The sequence below is a fragment of the Hemitrygon akajei genome, chromosome 17 (assembly GCF_048418815.1).
Source record: "Hemitrygon akajei chromosome 17, sHemAka1.3, whole genome shotgun sequence".
Taxonomy (NCBI): Eukaryota; Metazoa; Chordata; class Chondrichthyes; order Myliobatiformes; family Dasyatidae; genus Hemitrygon; species Hemitrygon akajei.
This window is the reverse complement of record NC_133140.1, coordinates 1,347,434-1,371,776: the sequence shown is the minus strand read 5'-3', so window position 1 is coordinate 1,371,776 and position 24,343 is coordinate 1,347,434. Positions and strand designations below refer to the sequence as shown.

The following is a 24,343-nucleotide window of genomic DNA, read 5'->3' as shown; positions in this document are numbered from 1 at the left end:
CCAAAATACTGTTGATGTCTACAGTGACACATGCCACCTACCAATAAATACCGAGGATAATGCTCAGCATGGAATGGTGGGACAAAGCCCTGTCTATGTGCCTGTCCTCAAAATAATGCCTGGGATCCTTGAGGCTGACCAGAAAAGCTGAAGAGGCTTAGCGTTTCACCTGAAGGTCGGCTTGTTCAGCAATTCTCCATCTAGATCATGTGATGGTCTGCCTGGTGTGACTTGAACCCACATTCACTTCCAAGGAGGAAGAGCAGCCAGGACATAAATCTGGGAGAAATTTCAGCTGCTGTATGTTGATAATAATAAGTATAGGGCGAGTGCAGTGTGTATCCAAAAATAAAGAATGTGTGTGTGTATGTGGCCACGAGTTGGTTATTTTGAAGATATTAGTTAATAGCAAGTGGTTTTGTTCAGGGGAAATTAGTTCATTTATTAGGCTATCTTTTACATGTTTAATATCCTGGGGTCACCAATAGATCAGTTACATGCATCCTCTGCTGTTAACTAACTTCAAATGCAGAGCAGACTCCATGGGCCAAATAGGCCTACTTCTGCTCCTATACCTCCTGGTCTTATAGTCTAAATGCAGCTCATGTTAGTCAGATGGGAGGAACTAATTTAAAATAGATGAGCCGTATTAAAGGCAATTGGCTTTAAGTGTAAATTCTGTTTCTCTCTCTACAGAATCAGGTTTATTATCACTGTCTTACATGATGTGAAATATGTTGATTTGTGGTAGCAATACAAGGCACAGACAAAATAATGACTCTAACTTACAAAATAAGTAAATAATACAGAGGAAAGGAGTAATGGACCGTTCAGAAATCTGATGGTGAGGTAAGAAACTGTTGTTAAATTGTTGAGTGTAAGTTTTCACTCCTCCCTGATGGTAGTAGTGATAAAGGTTCAGGTCCCAGATTAGTGATAGAGGCAGCCTTTTGATGCACCGCCCCTTGAAGATTTCCTTGATGGTGGAGAGGGTGCGGACATGATGGACCTGGCTGAGCCTACATACATCCCAGTCTCTTGCAATTCTGAGCATTGGAGCTTCCATACTGGGCTGGGAATCAACCAGTCCAAATGCTCCACACCACACATCTTCAGGAATTTGCAAAAATTCTTTGGTGACATACCAAATCCCAACAAATTCTTCTTGAAGTAGAACCACAAGCACACCTTCTTTTTCAATGCGTCAATGTGCTGGACCCAGGACAGATCTTCCAAGATGCTGACACACAGAACGTGAAGCTGCTCACCACTCGATGTGAACTGCTGTGTGTTCCCCTGACTTACTCTTTCTGAAGTCCACAACCAATTATTTGTTCTTGTCACCCAAGTTGCTATTTCCAACACTTCTTGTTTCTATTTTCACCTTTCAGCATTTGTTCTTAATAATCCATTAGTATTTTTTGTTTAATTCCATGTTCAGAGATGGTCCAATTCTAAACAACAACGTAACTGCCCATCTTTGGGACTGCAAACAACTAAAGCCCAATGATAGGCATTCTCTACTTCATAACAATTACAAATCCAATGATGGCAGTTATTAAATGATTTAGAACTTCATGGACATTTAAATGGTCTGTGTTAAATAGATTAAAGAGATTAGCTTTATTCATCACATGTACAAATGAAGATTCAACATATCATCTGAAACTTCAGTTATGCTGGGGAGAGTATATTGACTGGTTGCACCATGACCGAGTATGTGAATACCAATGCTCTAGTGGATTCAGCCCAGTCCATCACTGTTCAAGCCCTCCCTGCCATTGAACACACCTAGATAGAGGTCTGTCACAGGAAAGCAGCATCCATTATCTAGAACCCCCATCGCCCGGGTCATGCTCTCTTCTCACGGCTTCCATCAGGACGAAGGTATAGGAGCCTCAGGACCCACACCACCAGGTTCAGGAGCCATTATTTATCCCTCATCCTTCAGGTTCTTGAACCAGTTGGGATAACCACTGAAGTTCATTTGCCCCATCATTCAACTGTTCCCTGTACCTATGGACTCACTTTCAAAGACTCTTCATGTCATGTTCTCGATATTTATTGCTTATTTATCTATTTATTATTATTATTAATTTTTGCTTTCTGTTTTTCACAGTCTTTTGCACATTGGTTATTTGTCCATCCTGTAGGGTTTCATTGATTCTGTTGTGTTTGTTGTATCTGTGAAAATGTATCTCAGGATAGTATATGGTGACATACATGTACTTTGATAATGAATTTACTTTGAACTTTGAATGTACATTGAAACATACAAGGACCAACACAGTCCGAGATGTGCTGGAGGCAAGTGTTGCTTTGCTTCCAGCACAATCGAAGCGTGCCCTTAACTTACTAACCCTTACTTGTATACCTCTGAAACGTGGAGGAAACCAGAGCATTTGTTGGAAACCAACACAGTCATGGGGAGAAGATACAAGCTGCCCTGCAGACAGCAGCAGAGACTGAATCCCAGTCTAACAATTGGCACTGTGCCACCATATAATGTTGTAATGTGCATGATTACGTGTACACTAGTAACTAGATAAATGATCCAGTTTAAAATAACACCCTCTGTTGTTATGAGTAGGTTTTAATAAAGCAGTTTAATGCCTAACTCGTATCATACTTCAAGCTCTCAGTTCTGGCCATCTGCTGATATTTCCCCATGAGATTCTGGAACCTCCATTCTGCCTCTGACATGAGTTCTGAGCTACACATTTACTGTCCGACTTCTGTACAAAGGTTAGGTACTATAGAAATTCCCTGCAGAAGATGATTCGTTACCTTCTGCCGTGGAACTCTAACAGCAGAGGCTGGGTACCTCTCCTGATATCATCGAGACTGATGAGATAAATCTGGCTCCAAATCAGAAGTAAAAGCATGACTAAGTCCAGTTGCTTCTGTCAATATTTCAGAGGCTCTATTTCCACACAGCACATTTCATCTTCCCTTTTATCACAGGAGGAGCTATTTCAACTCAGTCTATGCAATCCCTCACTAATGTTCTGTAATTAATTCTTCCCAATATCTCCTCCCCTTAACCACTCCAGGGGCAATTACAGTGATGTGGGAGGAGATTGGAAGATCCATACAAAACCGTATGATTACAGAGGAGAAAATACAAAATTCACGTACACAACTCAAGGTTAGATGTGGGTGTTGGTGCAATAATCTTATCTCATTTTGAACGCCTGCTTATACTACTTTAGTTTTACTATTAAGCTACAGTAACGTATTGTTACTTAGTGTGAAAAACCACCTAAATTTCACAAAAGTGGCTTAAACAAGTCACTGCTCAATACAAAAGAACAAGGTAAGTACTTAAGAAGCAGCAAAGAAAATGGTGTGTGAATGATCGGGACTGAGCTACAGCAGGGAGCATGTAGGCTGCAACAAGGTGTGGCAAAGATGCTTTTTGTGCCCAGACAGATGGGTATCTTCTACTCCTTGCTTCGTTATACACTCACCATATTCCCACTGGGAAAGTGACCATGCAGTAATTGATGAGTGTTAAATTGAATAGCCTTTCAGTCATATTGATTGTTAATAACGGTGTCCCTGACACAGCTTTAAATTAGCACTCTTGAATAGAGAATACCTTGATATGGCTATTTGTAACATGTTGCTGCTATATCCATTGGATAACTTTGAAGAAAACTGACCTGTGAAGAATAATTTTGTCAAAGTGCAGCTGTTTGCGGTCAACCTCCAGCTCCGCACGGACTCCATAACAGGAAACCTTAAAGAGGACCGGTTCAGGATTTTCTCGTATACAACAGACAAGACTGTCATCAAATTTCCCAGGGCTGGTTGGATAGGCCCAGATCGTGATGTCCTGGAAGATATATTTGTGATGTCAACTGTTGTTATAACTAAACACATCAGGCCACTGGATCTATTTTTCACTGAAGACATTTACATTGCTCCTTTCAATGTCCTCATTCATTCCATGTTCATTTATTCCTTTTCATCTAACTTCCTTGTGCCATCACTGTGTACCATGATAATGGAATCTCTCACCCTGGCCACTGACTATTCTTCATCATAAAAACATGAAAAGTGCATTCCTGAATGAGGCTTGTCAGAATGAAGAAGAATGAACGGGAAGTTTACAAGGGATCACCACGGCAGAAAACCAACCAGAACACCTTCACCACATGAAGATCATGGCCAATTTGGTACTGATAATGCCACATGTAAAAATGTCCTTGAGGTATAGCACTGACAAGGTAATTTATAAACTTCAAAATGTACCAATCAAAATCAACTGCTAAATATAATCTCAGGACCACAGCCTAGAGTCTAGACTCAATGTTCTTTGATGCTGATCAGCCAAATTTACAGTAGTTCTACTAATATCATCTAGAGTTTAGGTTACACTCTGTACCATCCAATTAAAGTCTGCACTAAACACTCAGTTCCATTTAAGGTCAACACACATTGTCATTAACATTCTTCAGTACTTCAGCCAGTTCAATCAAAATGTACATGGCACACATACATCAAGTTCAGGTTGCACTGATGGAAATTACAAACACTCTAATATCATCCAATCAAACTTTATACTTTCTAAATAATAAAAAGTAACCACCCAAACCATCAAACTTACACTAACCCAAACGTACCCTCTTAAACATCATCTAATCAAAGTTAATACTCTAATAACACCCAAAAAGAAAACACTATTTCCAGTGACACGATTCACAGTGGTCATCGAGGTCTCCTTTACTAACCTAATCTAAGACAACACTGAACAATTCCATCTAAAAATCAAATAAAAATAGAACAATATAATATCCAAACCTAACACTATCTCATTAACACTACTAATAAAAAAATCTACACTAATAGCATCAATCGAAAATCTTTGTCTTCTCTCTCGTTTACAACCCATGCACATAAACATCATCAAAGCTGTCTATCCCGTTCCCTTGTCAGCACCATCCAATGTCTTTACTGTATCCTCATAAACAATACCAAGTATCTATATTGAATGCTGACAGTCATCGTCCCATATCTATAATGTTCAACTGAAGCATTCCACTCTGTCCCCAGCTCACCCCTCTATACTCTACTCAAGCACACATCAATAATCTTCAGTAAGCATGCTCATTAACTGGTAATTGTGTAAGGGGTTTCTTCTTTTGTGGGGGTTTTATTTGTGTATTGGGGTTTCTTCTTTATGTTTCTGCATAAGTTAATCAAAATAGCTTCTTTGTTTTGTTAAAAGTAGGACTGCTTCTTTGTTATGATAAGTGCTTTCTCTCGCAGTTTGTTTGGGTTAAAATTACTGATATCGTGAATTGTATTCATTTGTTAACCAATTGGGATTAATGTTATTCTTTCTTTTGGGTCTGTAAACTATTGTTGGTGAGCATTTTGGGGAGTCGACGTGAGGGGGTGAGAGAGATAGGACACGATGATGTAAGCTGGGCGACGGAACGGACCCCGAGCGGGGGTCTGAGGCCAGGAGGTTCGGCGAGGAGAGGAGAGAGATGTGCCGGGGGTGCTTAGTTGATCACTTCGGGTGGTCCTGAGCTGCGAGTCGAGGAGGTCTGAGGGGATCGAATGGTGGCCAGAAGACTTTGTTGATTGAGCTCCAATGGTTGTGCACGAAGTGGTTTGGACTTTGATATGGTTTGGCACCTTTTCTTTATTTTTTCCTTCATATATACTGTATTGTTATTAATCACTTAGTTCTAGTAATCTCTATAAAGTGTAATCCTTTAATCGCAGATGGTGTCCTGTTCGTTCTTTGGCGGGGTGGGGACATCACACGGCATCCACACCAGCTGATTACCCAGTTTGGCGGGGCTGAAGGCTGCTCCCCCTAGACGAGAACGAGCTGAGCGAGCCTGAGGCACAGCCAGGGGGCTACAATTGGTTTATTGTTGTTATAAACACCAAGATACAGTGAAAATGTTGATAACATATCATCCAGAAAGGTTATTCCATACATGTGTACAAAAGCAGGAAAAAAGAATGCAGAATAAAATATTAAGACCTGTCAAAATAATTACTCTAACAACATTAACAAATAGCTATACTGAATTGTTAACTAAATCAAAACTTATTCTGTCTGTTGTTATTCACTAAAATTTTATGCCTCATTTCATTAAACAAGCACTGTACTTGTTAAATCCATCCCAGTTATATATTATACCCTTTTACCAATGAAAAAAATAACAAAAACAGTACTTACTTGTATTCAACCCTGTCAAATAAATTAAAAATAAATAGTAGTTGTTGCCACAGTTGCAGACTTTAACAAAGCAAGGGGAAACAATGGTACCATTGCATGATATCATCTTAGTAAAGGTACAAACCGTTTCTTGATGAGCTGCGAGTGTCAGACTTGGTGGATCTACGAGGTAGGTGGCAGCTTTAATATCATGCTGGTAACAGAAGAAAACTTCAGCTTCCATTGATGAGGTATTCACAACTTTGATAATCTCCCTGTTTTCTGGATGTTGGCCCTCCTTGTACCTATAATCAAAAACATCTTACAATCTAGTGACAAGTAATTAAGGTATTTGCTCTTCATTTGTGTTACCTCTCCCAGGGTTCTGGGTCCCGTTCCATGTATTTAATTGCTCAAATGAGAATGCAGATATTCAAGACAGTCAGAACACTCAAACAACAACAACCAGTAACATCTCTTGTACAAAGTAATCTAAATTACAAAGAAACACCAACCAAAGTTTAACAGCAAACGTCATTCGGAGATATCAGGACAGGCAACCAAACACTTGGTCATGGGGTAAGTGTTAAAAGTTCAAAGTATCTTTATCTATACCATATACAGCTTTGAGATTTGTCTTCATGCAGGCAGCGACAAAACAAAGAAACACAATATAAACTACTACAAAAAAGACAAAACCAAAATTATGAAACACCCAATGAGTGAAATAGGATCAAATCATGTAAAAAAGTAAATAAATTCTGAACGAAGCATGACCTCAGAGTCCCAAAAAGTAAACCCACAGCCACGGAGACAGTTCAGTGTTATGGCCAGACATTGGTCACACGGAGCCAGTTCAGTGTTACGGCCAGACATTGGTCACACGGAGCCAGTTCAGTGTTACGGCCAGACATTGGTCACAAGGAGCCAGTTCAGTGTTCCGGCCGGCCACCGGTCACACGGCGACAGTTCAGTGTTCCGGCCGGCCACCGGTCACACGGCGACAGTTCAGTGTTCCGGCCGGCCACCGGTCACACGGCGACAGTTCAGTGTTCCGGCCGGACACTGGTCACACGGAGACAGTTCAGTGTTCCGGCCGGACACCGGTCACATGGAGCCAGTTCAGTGTTCCGGCCGGCCACCGGTCACACGGAGCCAGTTCAGTGTTCCGGCCGGACACCGGTCACACGGAGACAGTTCAGTGTTACGGCCGGACACTGGTGACACAGAGACAGTTCAGCCCTGAATCAAGAGCTGATGGTCGGAAACCACAGCTGCAGAGTTAGTTCAGCACTAGAGAAAGTAAACTTCACATAACATTAATCTAAACATCAGTTCATCCTTTCCCTTGGCCTTGATTTTTTAAACCTGCTCAATTCCTAAACCGACCAAACATCAGTTTCTCCCGTGCTCTTGGGCCTGGACCCTGGCACTTCAATCCAGCCTCACGGAGGTTCAGATATTTGAAAACTGAAGCTTTGTCAGAGTTGTAGTTAGTTTTAATCTGGCCTGGATAATAGAGTCCAGGACTGGGTAGCTTTTAAAATCCTCCAGAGAGCAACTACAAGAATCATTTGGTGGGAAAGATGAAATTTGAAAGCAAGCTAGTAAATGATATCAAGGTGAATAGCAAAAGGCTTTTCATGTACAGGCGTCCTCCCCCTTTACAAAGATGGAGCGTTCCTGTGAAACCTTTCTTAAGCTGAAATGGTGTAAAGCAAAGAACCATTAATTTATATGGGAAAAATGTTCATAAAGGTGAAAATCCTCTTTGTAATGCGAAAACAGGTTAGTAATGTTGGTCTTTTGTAAAAGCAAAGTGGCGCAAAGCGAACATCCGTAAAGCAGGGGACACCTGTATATAAAAAAATGAAAGAGAGATGAGTGTGAATATAGAAAATGAGGCCAGAGAAATAATAACAGGAGGACAAGGAGAGGGGACAACTCAGTGAGTATTTTACATCAGTCTTCACTGTGGAAGACACCAGCAGTTTTCCAGGTGTTGAAGGGTGTGAGGGAAGAGAAGTGAGTGCAGTTAGTAATACAATGGAGAAGATGCTCTAAAAGCTGAAAGACCAAATGGTACATAAGTGACCCAGACCAGCTGAACGGCACTCTAGGGTTCTGAAAGAGGTAGCGGTCGAGATTGCAGAGCCATTGATAATGATCTTTCAAGAATCTCTGGCTGGACTCTGGCATGGTTCCAGAGGACAGGAAAATTGCAAATGTCACTCCACTCTTTCAGAAAGGAGGAAGGCAGCAGAAAGGAAATTATAGACCAGGTAGCCTGACCTCAGTGGTTGGGAAGCTGTTGGAGTCAATCTTTAAGAATGAGGTTATGGAGTACATGATGACCACAACAAGATAGGACAAAGACAGTATGGTTTCCTTAAGGGAAAATCTTGCCTGACGAACCTGTTGGAATTCTTTGAGAACTTTACAAGTAGGGTAGATAAAGGGGAAGCAGTGGATGTTGTATATTTGAATTTTCCAAAAGCCTTTAACGATGTGCCACTCATGAGCCTGCTTACCAAGTTAAGAGCCCATGGAATTTGGAAGGATGAGGGGAGAATCTCATTGAAATCTTGACAGGCCTAGACAGAGTAGAAGTGGAAAGGATGTTTCCCATGGTGGGGTAGTCTAGGACAAGGGGGCACAGCCTCTGGAGAGAGGGGCATCCATTTAAAACAGGGATGCATAGAAATTTCTTCAGCTAGAGTGGTAAATATGTTGAATTTGTTACAACAGTGGGTGCATGTACGGCAAAGATTGATAGGTTCTTGACTGGCCACAGCATCAAAGGTTACTGGGAGTGGGGCTGAGGAGGGGAAAACAGCATCATGCATGATTGAATGGCAGAGCAGATTCGATGGGCCAAATGGCCTAATTCTGCTATGTCTTGTGGTCTTATGGTCTAAATACACAAGGCATAGGAGGTGGGCAAATGGGATTAACGTAGATGGGCAAAATGTTAGGCTTGAAGGACCCAAAGGACCTGTTATTGTGCTGTTTGACTCTGTGACACTTGATTATAGGATGAGGAATCAGAGGGATGCTCAGCATTGTTGTCCATCTTTAATTGTCAACAAGAATACGATGGTAATTCACCTTCTTCAACCACTGCCATACTTGAACTGAAGGTACTGCTTTGGAGCCAGTTCCAGTAGTATACTTGGTGATATATTTACAACTTTAAAAGAAGCACAGGTGGGAGAAGTCTCTGGCTTGGAAGGAAGTGTAGGTGAAGACTTGGCAAGTCACTACGTTGCACTTAATAGATGGTATGCATGGTAGCCACAATTTGCTGGTAGTAGAAGGTTTAGTTTGGAGAACAGGGTGCCAATCACATAGGATGTTGTTTTCAATGATGCTGTGTTTCTTGGGTACTGTTGTAAAGGCACCTGTACAGGAATGTAGAGTTTTCCATCACAGTACAGACATTTCAATAATAGACAGGGTTTCGGTAGTCAGGAGATAGATAATAAGTGACTTGTCACTAGAAACCTATGGGCTACTCTTGCAGCCATTACATCTCTGGTCATTGGTAGGGAAAAGACTGAAGAAACCTGATGCACCATCAATAACTCTCAGAGACTGGAAGTGAACGATAGGCTTTGATTAACAGCAAAAGGGAGCACGACATCTCGGAGACTGAGGGAGGAGCAGTGCCCCAATCGCCTTTATCCAGGGGTCTGTGGGAGGAGCCACAGGAGCAGTCAGCAGGGGTCTGTGGGAGGAGCCACAGGAGCAGTCAGCAGGGGTCTGTGGGAGGAGCCACAGGAGCAGTCAGCAGGGGTCTGTGGGAGGAGTCAGCAGGGGTCTGTGGGAGGAGCCACAGGAGCAGTCAGCAGGGGGTCTGTGGGAGGAGCCACAGGAGCAGGGGGTCTGTGGGAGGAGCCACAGGACCAGTCAGCAGGGGTCTGTGGGAGGAGCCACAGGAGCAGTCAGCAGGGGTCTGTGGGAGGAGCCACAGGAGCTGTCAGCAGGGGGTCTGTGGGAGGAGCCACAGGAGCAGGGGGTCTGTGGGAGGAGCCACAGGAGCAGTCAGCAGGGGTCTGTGGGAGGAGCCACAGGAGCAGTCAGCAGGGGTCTGTGGGAGGAGCCACAGGAGCAGGGGGTCTGTGGGAGGAGCCACAGGAGCAGTCAGCAGGGGTCTGTGGGAGGAGCCACAGGAGCAGTCAGCAGGGGTCTGTGGGAGGAGCCACAGGAGCAGTCAGCGGGGGTCTGTGGGAGGAGCCACAGGAGCAATCAGCAGGGGTCTGTGGGAGGAGCCACAGGAGCAGTGGGTCTGTGGGAGGAGCCACAGGAGCAGTCAGCAGGGGTCTGTGGGAGGAGCCACAGGAGCAGTCAGCAGGGGTCTGTGGGAGGAGCCACAGGAGCAGTCAGCAGGGGTCTGTGGGAGGAGCCACAGGAGCAATCAGCAGGGGTCTGTGGGAGGAGCCACAGGAGCAGTCAGCGGGGGTCTGTGGGAGGAGCCACAGGAGCAGTCAGCAGGGGTCTGTGGGAGGAGCCACAGGAGCTGTGGGTCTGTGGGAGGAGCCACAGGAGCAGTCAGCAGGGTCTGTGGGAGGAGTCACAGGAGCAGTCAGCAGGGGTCTGTGGGAGGAGCCACAGGAGCAGTCAGCAGGGGTCTGTGGGAGGAGCCACAGGAGCAGTCAGCGGGGGTCTGTGGGAGGAGCCACAGGAGCAGTCAGCAGGGGTCTGTGGGAGGAGCCACAGGAGCAGTCAGCAGGGGTCTGTGGGAGGAGCCACAGGAGCAGTCAGCGGGGGGGAGGAGCCACAGGAGCAGTCAGCAGAGGGGCGTGTCCAGACAGGTATACATAGTTTACCACATTCACCCCTCCTTTGTTTTAAAAGAGAGTCCCCACGGGGCGAAGTTTCTTACAAGTATATTTACAGGTTAAGTCTATCAGGTGGTCGAGTCTGTCGCTGTGATCTACGTAGCACCGGTGGTGATTGCACCGGTGATGGTGGTTGTGCTGGCTCTGCCCTGACTTGAGGTGCGGCGCCTGGTATGGGAGTGTCGTGAGGAGTCTGTGTAGGGCTTAGAGTGCACGGTGTCTCGTGGGTAAATACATCGGTGGGTACGGGGTTCATAGTCACCGTGGAGTGTTTGGTGTAGGGGTCTGGTGCTCCTGCGGGCGCCAGGTCATGGACTGAGTCCGTGTCCTCCCGCCCATCAGGTAAGACCACGTAGGCATACTGGGGGTTCGCATGTAGAAGGTGAACCCGCTCGACCATCGGGGAGTATTTATTGCTCCTCACATGTTTCCGAAGCAGCACTGGCCCTGGGGACGTCAGCCAAGCCGGTAGGGTGGTCCCAGTGGCAGACTTCCTGGGAAAAGAAAAGAGTCGCTCATGAGGGGTGGCATTGGTGGACGTGCATAACAGGGAGCGGATGGAGTGGAGCGCCTCGGGGAGGACCTCCTGCCAGCCAGAGACTGGCAATCCCTTTGACCTAAGGGCTAAGAGTGTGGCCTTCCACATCGTGGCATTCTTCTTCTCCACCTGTCCATAATCCCCTGGGGATTATAGCTCGTGGTCCTACTAGTAGCAATACCCCTAGCCAGCAGGTACTGGCGCAGCTCGTCACTCATAAACGAGGACCCTCTATCACTGTGGATATAGCAGGGATATCTGAACAGAGTGAAGAACTGGTGCAGGGCTTTTATGACGGACGTGGCAGTGGTATCGGGGCAGGGGATGGCAAAGGGGAACCGCGAGTACTCGTTGATTATGTTAAGAAAGTACACATTGCGGTCGGTGGAGGGAAGGGGGCCCTTAAAGTCGACACTCAGTCGCTCAAAGGGGTGGGTGGGGTGGTCTTGATAAGTTGTGCCTGTTCAGGACGGTAGAAGTGCGGTTTGCACTCAGCGCAGACTTGACAGACCCTGGTCATCATCCTGATTTCCTCAAGGGAGTAAGGCAGGTTCCGGGCTTTCACGAAATGGTAAAGTCGGGTGACCCCCGGGTGGCAAAGATCTGCATGGAGGGCATATAGCCGGTCGAGCTGCGCGCTGGCACACGCTTCCCGGGATAGGGCATCAGGGGGCTCATTGAGCCTTCCAGGCCGGTACAGGATGTCATAGTTGTAGGTGGAGAGTTCTATTCTCCACCGCAAAATTTTACGATTTTTGATTTTGCCCCGCTGTTGGTTGCTAAACATGAACGCAACTGAGCGCTGGTCGGTCAACAAGGAGAACCTTTTGCCAGTGAGATAGTGCCTCCAGTGCCTAATAGCTTCCACTATGGCCTGGGCTTCTTTCTCCACCGCGGAGTGCCGAATTTCAGGGCCTTGAAGGGTACAAGAGAAGAATGCTACCAGCCTTCCTGCCTGATTGAGGGTAGCAGCCAGCGTGAAGTTGGAGGCGTCACTCTCTACTTGGAAGTGAATGGTCTCGTCCACCACATGCATCGTTGCTTTGGCAATGTCCCCTTTAATGTGGCTGAAGGCCGCGCTGGCCTCGGCTGAGAGGGGAAATGCGGTGGACTTGACCAGGGGGCGGGCCTTGTCTGCGTAATGAGGGACCCATTGGGCGTAATAGGAAAAGAAGCCCAGGCACCGTTTGAGGGCTCTGAGGGTGGTGGGAAGAGGGAGTTCCAACAGGGGGCGCTTATGGTCGGGGTCAGGGCCAATGACCCCGTTCTCCACGACATACCCAAGGATAGCAAGTCAGGTGGTTCCGAACTCACACTTGTCCCTGTTATAGGTAAGGTTAAGAGCTTTGGCCGCTTGGAAAAATCATTGGAGGTTGGTGTTGTGATCCTGCCAGTCGTGACCGCAGATGGTGATGTTATCCAGATATGGGAACGTGGCCTTCAGTTGGCACTGGTCCACCATCCGGTCCATTTCCCTCTGGAAGACAGAGACACCATTTGTGACACCGAAGGGGACGCGCAGGAAGTGATAGAGCCTGCTGCCCGCCTCGAAGGCGGTGTAGGGGTGGTCCTCCGGGCGGATTGGGAGCTGATGGTAAGCGGATTTCAGGTCTATGGTCGAGTACACCTTGTACTGAGCTATCTGATTGACCATATCCACGATGCGGGTTAGGGGGTACGTGTCAAACTGTGTGAACCTATTGATGGTCTGGCTATAGTCCACGACCATCCTACTTTTCTGCCCGGTCCGAACAACGACCACCTGGACCCTCCAAGGACTTGTGCTTGGCTCAATGATCCCCTCCCTGAGCAGCCGCTGCACCTCCGACTGAATGAAGGCCCTGTCCCCCGCGCTGTACCTCCTGCTTTTAGTTGCCACAGGTTTACAGTCGGGGGTCAGGTAGGTGAACAGCGGTGGGGGAGGGATCTTGAGGGTGGAGAGGCTGCAAGTGGTGTCAGTAGCGCGGCTGTCGGCATGGTGCTGGGTGGGATGTGTGTGTCGGTGTGTGTGTGTGGTCAGTGGCGGGGTATATGACGAAGTCCCACAAAACTGAGGATTTCTGACAGTGAGTGGTGGGAGGGGCCCGTCATATGCCATAGTTACACTTTTCAGGTGGCTCTGGAAGTCCAGCCCCAATAGCACAGGGGCACACAGTTGAGGCATGACCAGTAACACAAAGTCCCGATATTCTGTGCCCTGCACCACCAATGTCGATACACAACCCCCCCGGATGTCTGTGGAATGCGATCCAGAAGCCATGGTGACCCTCTGGCTTACCGACCGTGTCACGAGTCCGCAGCGTTGCACTGTGTCCGGGTGAATAAAACTCTCAGTGCTGCCCGTGTCAAACAGGCAGCTAGTCCTGTGCCCCTCCACCAGGATGTCCATCATTGCGAGCTTGCGAGCTGGTGAGGAGCGCTTTGGTCGAGGGTCACGGAGGCCAGAGTTGCATCGCCGTCTTGGTGCCCGGTAAGCACTGGTGGGTCGGGGGTGGGGCGAGGTGGCACCGACAAAGATGGCCCCCCCCATGCCTCGCACTCGGTGGGCAGGCATGATGGCAGTGACCAAGATGGCGACCCCCATGCCTCGCACGTGGCGCTGCTCGACCCCGCTCGTGGTTTGTGATATGCTTTGTGATATGGTGCAACTCAAACTACCTGCGTCTCAATATCACCAAGACCAAGGAGATGGTGGTGGACTTTAGGAGATCTAGGCCTCATATGGAGCCAGTGATCATTAATGGAGAATGTGTGGAGCAGGTTAAGACCTACAAGTATCTGGGAGTACAGTTAGACGAGAAGCTAGACTGGACTGCCAACACAGATGCCTTGTGCAGGAAGGCACAGAGTCGACTGTACTTCCTAAGAAGGTTGGCGTCATTCAATGTCTGTAGTGAGATGCTGAAGATGTTCTATAGGTCAGTTGTGGAGAGCGCCCTCTTCTTTGTGGTGGCATGTTGGGGAGGAAGCATTAAGAAGAGGGACGCCTCACGTCTTAATAAGCTGGTAAGGAAGGCGGGCTCTGTCGTGGGCAAAGTACTGGAGAGTTTAACATCGGTAGCTGAGCGAAGGGCGCTGAGTAGGCTACGGTCAATTATGGATAACTCTGAACATCCTCTACATAGCACCATCCAGAGACAGAGAAGCAGTTTCAGCGACAGGTTACTATCGATGCAATGCTCCTCAGACAGGATGAAGAGGTCAATACTCCCCAATGCCATTAGGCTTTACAATTCTACCGCCAGGACTTAAGAACTTTTTAAAAGCTATTATTAATGCTTTTTGAGATAGTGATTTAGATGCATATCATATTTTTTACTGAGTTAAGTAATGTATGTAATTAGTTTTGCTACAACAAGTGTATGGGACATTGGAAAAAAAAGTTGAATTTCCCCATGGGGATGAATAAAGTATCTATCTATCTATCTATCTATCTATCTGGTTTAGACTTACAGGCCTTGGCGAAATGGCCCTTCTTTCCGCAGCTGGAGCAGGTAGCTTCTCGGGCCGGGCAGCGTTTTCGGGGGTGCTTTTCGAGTCCGCAGAAGTAACACTGCACGGACTTGCGACTGGCAGCAGCCATGGTCGATTCGCCGGCGGGTTGCAGGATCTGCAGCGTCCATGGGACCAGCGGGAGATTACGCGGCTGGACAGCGTCAGAGTTGTGCAGAGCAACCTCCAGCGTGTCGGCCAGCTCGATCGCCGAACATAAGGTAAGATCAGCGTGTTTCAGCAGCCGCTGGCGCATGTACACTGACCTGATCCCCGTAACGAAGGCGTCTCGTACCAGGAGCTCCACATGCTGTTCCGCCGGTCAGCCCCCTGCAGTCGCAGGCCCGCACGAGTGTCTGTAGGGCCTGGACAAACTCAGCGCTCGTCTCTCCTGTCCGCTGCTGCCGTGTTGCTAAGCGATGTCTTGCGTAGACGGTGTTCACCAGCCACCGGTATTGTCTTTTGAGGGCATCCATCGTGCTCTAGTAGTCCGTTTGGTCCCTGATCATGGAGTAGACCCGTGGACTGACCCTGGAGAGGAGAACTCTGTGCATCGTGGCAAGCTCGATCACATGAATCTCCTCCATGTACGATTCGAAGCATGCTAGCCAGAGTTCAAAAGCGTTGCCGGCTTCCTGGGATTGAGGGTCGAGATCCAATCTGTCGGGTCATAAAATGCTCTCCATGTTTTAAAATTGCTGTTAATAAAATTGATGCACCATCAATAACTCTCGGAGACTGGAAATGAACAATAGGCTTTTATTAGCAGCAAAACGGAGCACAGCATCTTGGAGACTGAGGGAGGAGCAGTGCCCCAATCACCTTTATACAGGGGTCTGTGGGAGGAGCCACAGGAGCAGTCAGCAGAGGGGCATGTCCAGACAGGTATACATAGTTTACCACAAAACCAAATAGATTTGTATTGCTCTTTTGGAAGGGACCTTCCAAAGGGAAGACTGTCTTTAGAGAGAGAACTGCTTAGAATATTGGTAAGACCAGTCCCGGAATAGAATATTGAAGTCAAACGTTTCTTCAGTAATAGTGGTGAGTTTTAGGAATATTATATGGGCTTTTCAAGAGGAGATCAGGAGACTGAAAAGTATTGACAGAAATATGATTTCAAGGTCAGAGGAGAATGGCCAGCTTTCCAAGGAAAAGGGAGGGAAGGGAATATCAAGAGTTGGAAGGAGGCCTGGAAATTCAAAGGAAACACAAAAATGGTTGGAAAATATGATTGAAATCACATTCCAGAGGCAGAGGGAGGAGACCTGAGGAGAAATTCTTTTGAAAAGAACGTGCTGCTTGCATAGACAGAAAAGAACAAGGAATTTAAAGAAACACACACAAAATGCTGGAAGAACTCAGCAGGTCAGACATAGGATTTTAATGAGCTGCCTGAAGGATGCTCAGGAAAACTTGTGAAAGGGGAACAAAGACAGATCCGCGTTTGACTGATGTAATGGTAAACTTTGATCATGTTGCCAGTACTAAACACATGCATGAATATCAACCTGGTTGTATCTGCTCATCGCTTTATAATTGGTTTACAAATGGAATGAAATGTATTCTGTTCAGTCAGTGGAACCAAATATACAGACTGCAAGTGTAACCAGCAACTAATATTCTTGTACATGTTTACTACAGACTTTCATTCTGGGAATTTGGGCAGGGTAAATGATGGGAAGTGTAGCCAAGCAGATAATTATGAAGATGATAGGCATCATCATCTCCCAGGTGAGTAAACATCTAGACAAAGATGTCAGATGTTCATGGAATGCAAAATCCTTGTACATTAAAGAGACATGGTCATGTGCTGAATCAAATGTGAGGCAGCTTTGAAGTGCAGTGGGACTCAGAAAGGGATGACGTGTTTACTTACAGTCTAAAGGTTGACGTAAGCTGCTGATTCCACCACCGAATTAGGGTGAAGATGCCACAACATATCACAATAATAACCAGGGAATAAAGTCAATTAGGCTTGATTAATGACATTCTGTTACTGTGATTTTTCATGATTCCCAAAAATTCCAGCTTGCCTTTGCACCTTGACTGTAATTCACGGCCTTTCAATTACATCATTGCTTGACTGTAACTCTGACCTGGGTTCGATCCCGATTGTGGGTGCTGCCTGTGCAAAGTTTGAATGCTCTCCCTGTGATTGTCCACGCACAAGACAGCAGATCTTGGAACCTGGAGCAGCGTACAAAGTATTGGATGGATTCAGCAGGGAAGGCAGTGGGTCAGCTATGCTGTCTGATCCACAAGTTCCTCCACTGTTTCGTGGTTGTCCCCGTGTCTTGTGCTTTCCTGGGCTGCTCTGGTTTTCTCTCATGTCCCAAAAACATGCAGGCTGGTAGGATAATTGGCTGCCATGAATTATCCCTAGTGTCAAGATAAATTATAGAACCTGTGGTGAATTAATAGCAATGTGGGGAGAATAAAATGGGATTGTAAATGGGTGATTGACGGTTTCCCTGCTGCATCTTTCTACTATTATGGCTGATACCAACAACAAAACTTCTTCCTTAAACTGTGAATACTTTGCCCTAGAATATTTGGTAGTTTCACATTGTCCACATAACTGAGATGTAGTTTTGACTCCTACTTTATCACCCTCTCAAACTTAAGTGATCAATTAGCATCAAGCACCTTGTTCCACTTGGGATATTACCGCAGCATTCACAACATAACAGGGAAGGGATTTATCAAACATGATTATTCCACAGACAGGTACAGGCATGGAAAGGAAGCTTTCCAGAAACAAAGATCCTCAGTGGTAGAATCTAGAGCCAGATCTTTCTAGACAAATGGATCAACTCCCAGTTGATTTCCCTACATTGTATTCTCCACTATGTCTATTCATACCATTTGCAAGAATATATATTATTGTCTGAAATTGCAGAGTCAACGATGATATTGACAGCTATGACTATTATTTTTCATTTCTCTCTGGCTATGGAGTAGTGACTGGGGATGGGAGGATGGTTACTGTTCTCACATTATTTAAGAAGGGACAAACCAAATAATTAAAATCCTATTAGTTTAACTTCAATGTTGGGCTAACTGCAGGAATCTGTTCTAAAGCTCAGGATAAATCTTCATTTAGAAAGTCACTTATTAATGAAGAACAGTCAGTATGTATTTGTCAAGCAAAAGTCACATCTGACTAACCTGATTGCAGATTTTCAGTAGGTAACAATGAGTGATGATGAGGGCAGTATATTTAATGATTTCAGTAAGACTTTGACAAGGTCAAGATTCGAGATTCAAAATTCATTTATTATCAAAGAACATATAAATTATACAACCTTGAGATTTGCTTGCTCACAGGTAGCCACAGAGCAAAAAACCCAGAACAACCCAACTAAAGAAAAAAATAAAAATAAAAGACCAACAATGGAAAAAAAAAGCAAGTCATGCAAACATTTAAAGCGAACAACAGCATTCCAAACCAAAATTGAGTCCTCAGATTGAAACCAAGGAGCAGCCTGGAGTAGGCCCAAAACCTCGCCGATCAGTTCATCACACTCGTGAGCATGGAACACAGCAGTCAGGGCAGTCTTCTTGCCTCAGCTCCATTTAGATGATATTTGTAGAGAACAAGAAAAATTGGCTCTTGTCCTGACCGTCACCCTGTCTTTTCAGTCTATCTAGGCCAGCGTTTAAATTGACCCAACAATGGAACAGCAAAAGGCTCCGTGCCCTGGAGAGAGGAGTGATCATCACGGAGAAAGTGCGAAATTGACTCTAGCCTCTGATCTGGGCTGGCATTTAATTTGTCTAAGCAGCGTATTGTACGTTGTACTCGGACCCAGGCACTGCTGCAGTGAAAGTCTCCGCCCACAACTTGCTCTGGGCCCAGATATTGCCACCCATCCTAAAGTTGCTCACACGCTCTTAAAATCAGTTTGGTACCCAAGAGCGATCCAACCTTGCATTTTGGGCCAGTTGGACGGGGACCTATTCTCTGTCCTGACTTCTCCTTCTGGCGCCCAGAGTGATCCAACTTCACACTCAGGCCATTAGAATGAGTATGGGAACTTCTTTGCCTAGGATTCTGCAACTCACCATCTTGGCTTATCCCTCAAATTCGCCTTATCATCATTCACCCCTTCACTGTTCGTGACAATAATTTAACACTATTTCCTCAGGAAAGGTATTTTTAGTGATGTTTTTTGGTGGATTTCATAGCTTTTTGCTTATCAGAACCTGACGCATACATTCAGTATCGTCATCTTAATAGGATGTCATATGTGCAAGTCCAGTTACAGGACTTTAGTCAATAGAGTAAAATCCAGAACTCATGACTATAGGAACAAGAATCAGTCACAGGCACTTCAAAGCTGTTCCATCATTTAACATGATCATGGCTGGCCTTAATTCCTTTACCACTTATCTATCTCCACCTTAAAGAATGATACCAAATGATCTGATCCTCCATCACCTTCGAAGACAGAATTCCAGGGATTCACTCCCCTCTGAGAGAAGGAATTTTTACACACCTCAGATTTAAATGACCAGCTCCTTATTTTATAATATGTGGCTCTCCCATCTCAACGTATACCCTGTCAACTCCTCCCCCGTCTTTGGACTGTATTGTCTTCATTCGGTTGCCCCTCAATCTTCTGAACTCGGAGGAATATAAACCCAGCATCTCTGATAAGAAAACCTCTCATCTGAGAGAGTGGAAGGAGAGGTAAACCTTTCAAAGTATCAGCCAAGCATGACAGCTAAATCATCTCCAGTACAACTGAATGATGTTACAGCACCTACAATTATCACAACCCAGATAATACAGTGTGTCTAACTTGTGAATCCCCGAATTGTTGGATTCAGGCAATTCTGAGCACACCGTTGAGTTACCAGTCTCCAACAGGCATCATGTCATTCTTTCCAGGACACCTCTCACTTGGATTGAAGGGCAATTACAACAGGGCTATCCCAAGACAGTCACACAGTGGCATTTTTGCCAGGCAGCAAATTCCTGCCAGACATCAAAGAATTAAAAACTTCAATGTGAATGCTCAATAAACTACACAAATACACAGTTATTTTTCAGTATTGATAATTGTCAACATGCATTTCGGTATTGATAATTATCCACTATCAGTGTGAATGGTTTCATTACGTGGATTCAGGTGCTGTGTCTCACCGTGGCCGATGTGAAAAGAACCCTGTGCAGAGTCAACCCACGGAAGGCTCCTGGACCAGACAACATCCCTGGTAGAGTGCTCAGAGGATGTGCAGACCAGCTAGCAGATGTTCTAACTGACATCTTCAACATCTCCCTGAGCAGCACCATCGTTCCAACGTGCTTCAGGGCCGCCACCATTGTCCCTGTGCCGAAGAAGTCTTCAGTGTCCTGCCTCAATGACTACCAAATCCATCATCATGAAGTGTTTCAAGAGGCTCATCATGAAGCATATCAAGACCCTGCTGCCCCCTCACTGGACCCCCTGTAGTTTGCGTACTGCCCCAACCGTTCAACAGACGGCGCCATTGCCATCACCCTCCACCTGGCCCTAACCCACCCGGACAAAAAAGACACATATGTTCAGATGCTGTTCATAGACTTCAGTTCAGCATTCAACACAATCATCCCTCAGAAACTGATAGAAAAGCTGAGCCTATTGGGCCTGAACACCTCCCTCTGCAACTGGATCCTAGACTTCCTGACTGGGAGACCTCAGTCAGTCCGGATCGGGAGCAGCATCTCCAACACTATAACACTGAGCACGGGAGCTCCCCAGGACTGTGTGCTCAGTCCATTGCTGTTCACTCTGCTGACCCAGGACTGTGCTGCAGCACACAGCTCGAACCACATCATCAAGTTCGCCGATGACACGACCGTGGTGGATTTCATCAGCAAGAACGACAAGTCAGCTTACAGAGAGGTGGTGCAGCAGCTAATGGACTGGTGCAGAGCCAACAGCCTGTCTCTGAATGTGAACAAAGCAAAAGAGATGGTTGTTGACTTCAGGAGGGCACGGAGTGACCACTCCCCACTGAACATCGACAGCTCCTCGGTAGAGATTGCTAAGAGCACCAAATTTCTTGGTGTTCACCTGGCGGAGAATCTCACCTGGTCCCTCAACACCAGCTCCATAGCAAAGAAAACCCAGCAGCGTCTCTACTTTCTGTGAAGGCTGAGGAAAGTCCATCTCCCACCCCCCATCCTCACCACCTTCTACAGGGGTTGTATTGAGAGCATCCTGAGCAGCTGCATCACTGCCTGGTTCAGAAATTGCACCACCTCGGATTGCAAGACCCTGCAGCCGATAGTGAGGTCAGCCGAGATCATCGGGGTCTCTCTTCCCGCCATTACGAACATTTACACTATACACTGCATCCGCAAAGCAAGCAGCATTATGAAGGACCCCACGCACCCCTCATACAAACTCTTCTCCTTCCTGCCATCTGGGAAAAGGCACCGAATCATTCGGGCTCTCACGACCAGACTATGTAACAGTTTCTTCCCCCAAGCCATCAGACTCCTCAATACCCAGAGCCTGGACTGACACCAACTTACTGCCCTATTGTCCTGTTTATTATTTATTGTAATGCCTGCACTGTTTTGTGCACTTTACGCAGTCCTGGGTAGGTATGTAGTCTAGTGTATTTTTTTTTCTGTGTTGTTTTTTACATAGTGCAGTCTAGTTTTTGTACTGTGTCATGTAACACCATGGTCCCGAAAAAACGTTGCCTCGTTTTTACTATGTACTGTACCAGCAGTTATGGTCGAAATGACAATAAAAGTGACTTGACTTAATTGCCAAATTCCTTGCGCAATGAATTAATCTCTTATTTCTTCAACCCTCAATATTCTTCAGAATAAACACATGCAGCTAATAAAAATTTGAAAAAAAAACCCAATGCTTAATGTTGAATGTCCTTTTTTACTCCCCTTTTGTAGTAATACGGAGACAGAGACTAAACTTTAATTCCTGGAGATACTGAGATAATCCTAATATCCGATGTGCATGATGATCGCCCACCATGGTTGTTCATGCCTTTACAGGTGAGATCCAAATTGGGGGCGGGGGGGGGCGATTGCACTCCTAGAAAACAGTGCCCATCACCATTTTCCATAATATAAAGCTGCATCATCTGCATATGTTTCAAGAAATGCAAAAAGAGAAAAAAAGTGTGATGATTTATTCAGACAGATTCCATGACAGCAAGATTTATTGTGTATTGCAAATTTTTGCACACTGGATTTGAATTCTGTAAGGACAAGTTTACATGACCCAAACACCTGTAAGATGGTTTGCCCGTACTTGCCTTTCCCTAGTGATTCCACAGAGCAATGGTCCAAACTGAAACACCCCTGTGCTCATAACGTACTTCTTCCGAGGGATTTCCTGCTGTTTCAAACTCTTTATCCGATGTCTGAACACCACTCTAAAAAAACAAGTTAAAAGAATAAAGTAAGAGTAGGACACCTGGCAAATGAACAGTGAAGTCCACTGATATCAAAAATAATACAGTGACCAACCTCACTCACATCACAGATCAGGAATCAGTGGGAAGAAGCTAGCAGGATTCCCAGTTATAGGACTCTGGGTAAGGTCATGACATGTAAGCCCAAGAAAATGGTGAATAAAACCATTGATTCTTGAGGTAAGATAGCGGCACAAAATTTAAGAAAATTGAAAATGCTGGAAATCTCAAAATATAATCAGAAAATGCTGGAAATACACAATGGGCACCTGAAGGAAAAGAAAAAAAGTAAATAACCCTAAAAATTGACTCTGTTTCCCTTCCCACAGATCCAACCTGACCTGGTGAGTATCATCACCATTTTCTTATATATAAAAACTACTAGAGCTAGTTGAACTATTAAACATTGATAAGTAAAAGGTTTTAATTAATTTAAAAAGCTTTAAAATTTTAAACATTTTAAATAACTTAAAGCAATCAATTTCAAAATGATAGCAACTTAACCTCATGCATGCTCCATTCTCATCAGCCGTGCACAAAGAACTAGATGACTGCAGGGTACAAGTCTTATTGCAAAAACCTCATCTCCATGCTTTTTCTGTCTTCAGAGCTGCATGGACATGAAGCCCAAATTTCTTCGTTCTCTCCACAGTTCTTAGTGTTTACTGTGTACTTTGTCCTTTTACCCTCACCAAATTTGCTGCTTTGGCCGAATTCCACTTACTACCTTTCTTCCATTCTGACTAGTCTGTTGAGAACAACTTCTGCTCTGGATATTTGATCCCCACTATCAACTGCACAGACAATTTTTGTATGAACTGTTAAATTTTACCCACAATATTTATCTTTACATCAGATAATGAAACCAGCAGAATTCTCATTTGAAACAGCCTTCAAATTCTAATAACTTCTATTGCTGCCAACACTGATTCAACTTGCAAGTTTTCCTTCAATCTCATGGGTTCTTATTTTACTAATTAGTGTTCCTTATGGAATGTTTCAAATGCTTAGAGTCCATGTAGACTCTCTACTGTCCTCATCAAGCCTTCTTGTCAGAAAGTCAAAAAACTGTATTTGATGGAAATCGGAAATAAAGGCAGAAAATGCAGGGGACACTCAACAGATCAGACAGCTCTTTATGAATGAGATACATTTTAGTCTGGACTCTTCATTTGACCTTAAGCTTCCCGAATTTTCTGTTTTTATTCAAGCCCTCTTACCGCTTTTCCTTACCCTGTAACCATCGTTGGCAGAATTTCAGATAGTGCCAAGGGGGCATACAGGAGCAAGATATATCAGCTTGTTGAGTGGTGTTGCAGCAGCAACAAAGTGTCGGTAAGACCAACAAACAGATTGTCTACTTCAGAAAAGGTAAGGCAAAGGAATGCACACCAGTCCTCATAGAGAGATCAGAAGTGGAAAGAATGAACAATTGCAAATTCCTGGGTGTCAATATCTCTGAGGATCTAACCTGGACCCAGCGTATTGATGCAGATCAAAGTAGGCATGACAGTGGCTATATTTCATTAAGAGCTTGAGGAGATATGGCATGTCAGCAAAAACACTCACAAATTTTTACAGATGAACCAAAAACAGCATTCTAACTGGCTGCATCACTGTCTGGTATGGGGGTGGGGGGTGCGATGGACTACTGCAGTGGATCAAAGTAAGCTGCAGAGAATTGTAAACTCAGTCAGCTCCATCATGGGCACTAGCCTCTGCAGTATCCAGGAGATCTTCTAGGAGTGATGCCTCAAAAAGGCAGTGTGCAACCTGAAGGACCCCAATCACTCAGGTAATGCCTGGTTCTCAAGATGGAGTACAGAAGATACACACTCAATGATTTGG

At 45.4% G+C, this 24,343-nt stretch overlaps 1 protein-coding gene across 1 annotated transcript in view; it reads right to left on the bottom strand.

The window, feature by feature from the left end:
- The window catches only part of LOC140740438 (hydrocephalus-inducing protein-like), a 579,330-nt gene that overhangs the window by 262,658 nt on the left and 292,329 nt on the right, over positions 1-24,343 (bottom strand). Inside the window, exons 34-36 of the mRNA XM_073069569.1 lie at positions 22,337-22,456; positions 6,330-6,489; positions 3,666-3,838 (exon numbers count right to left, since the gene is read on the bottom strand). Of these exons, the coding sequence (XP_072925670.1) occupies positions 3,666-3,838; positions 6,330-6,489; positions 22,337-22,456 (453 nt within the window). The remainder of the gene's footprint in view (positions 1-3,665; positions 3,839-6,329; positions 6,490-22,336; positions 22,457-24,343) is intronic.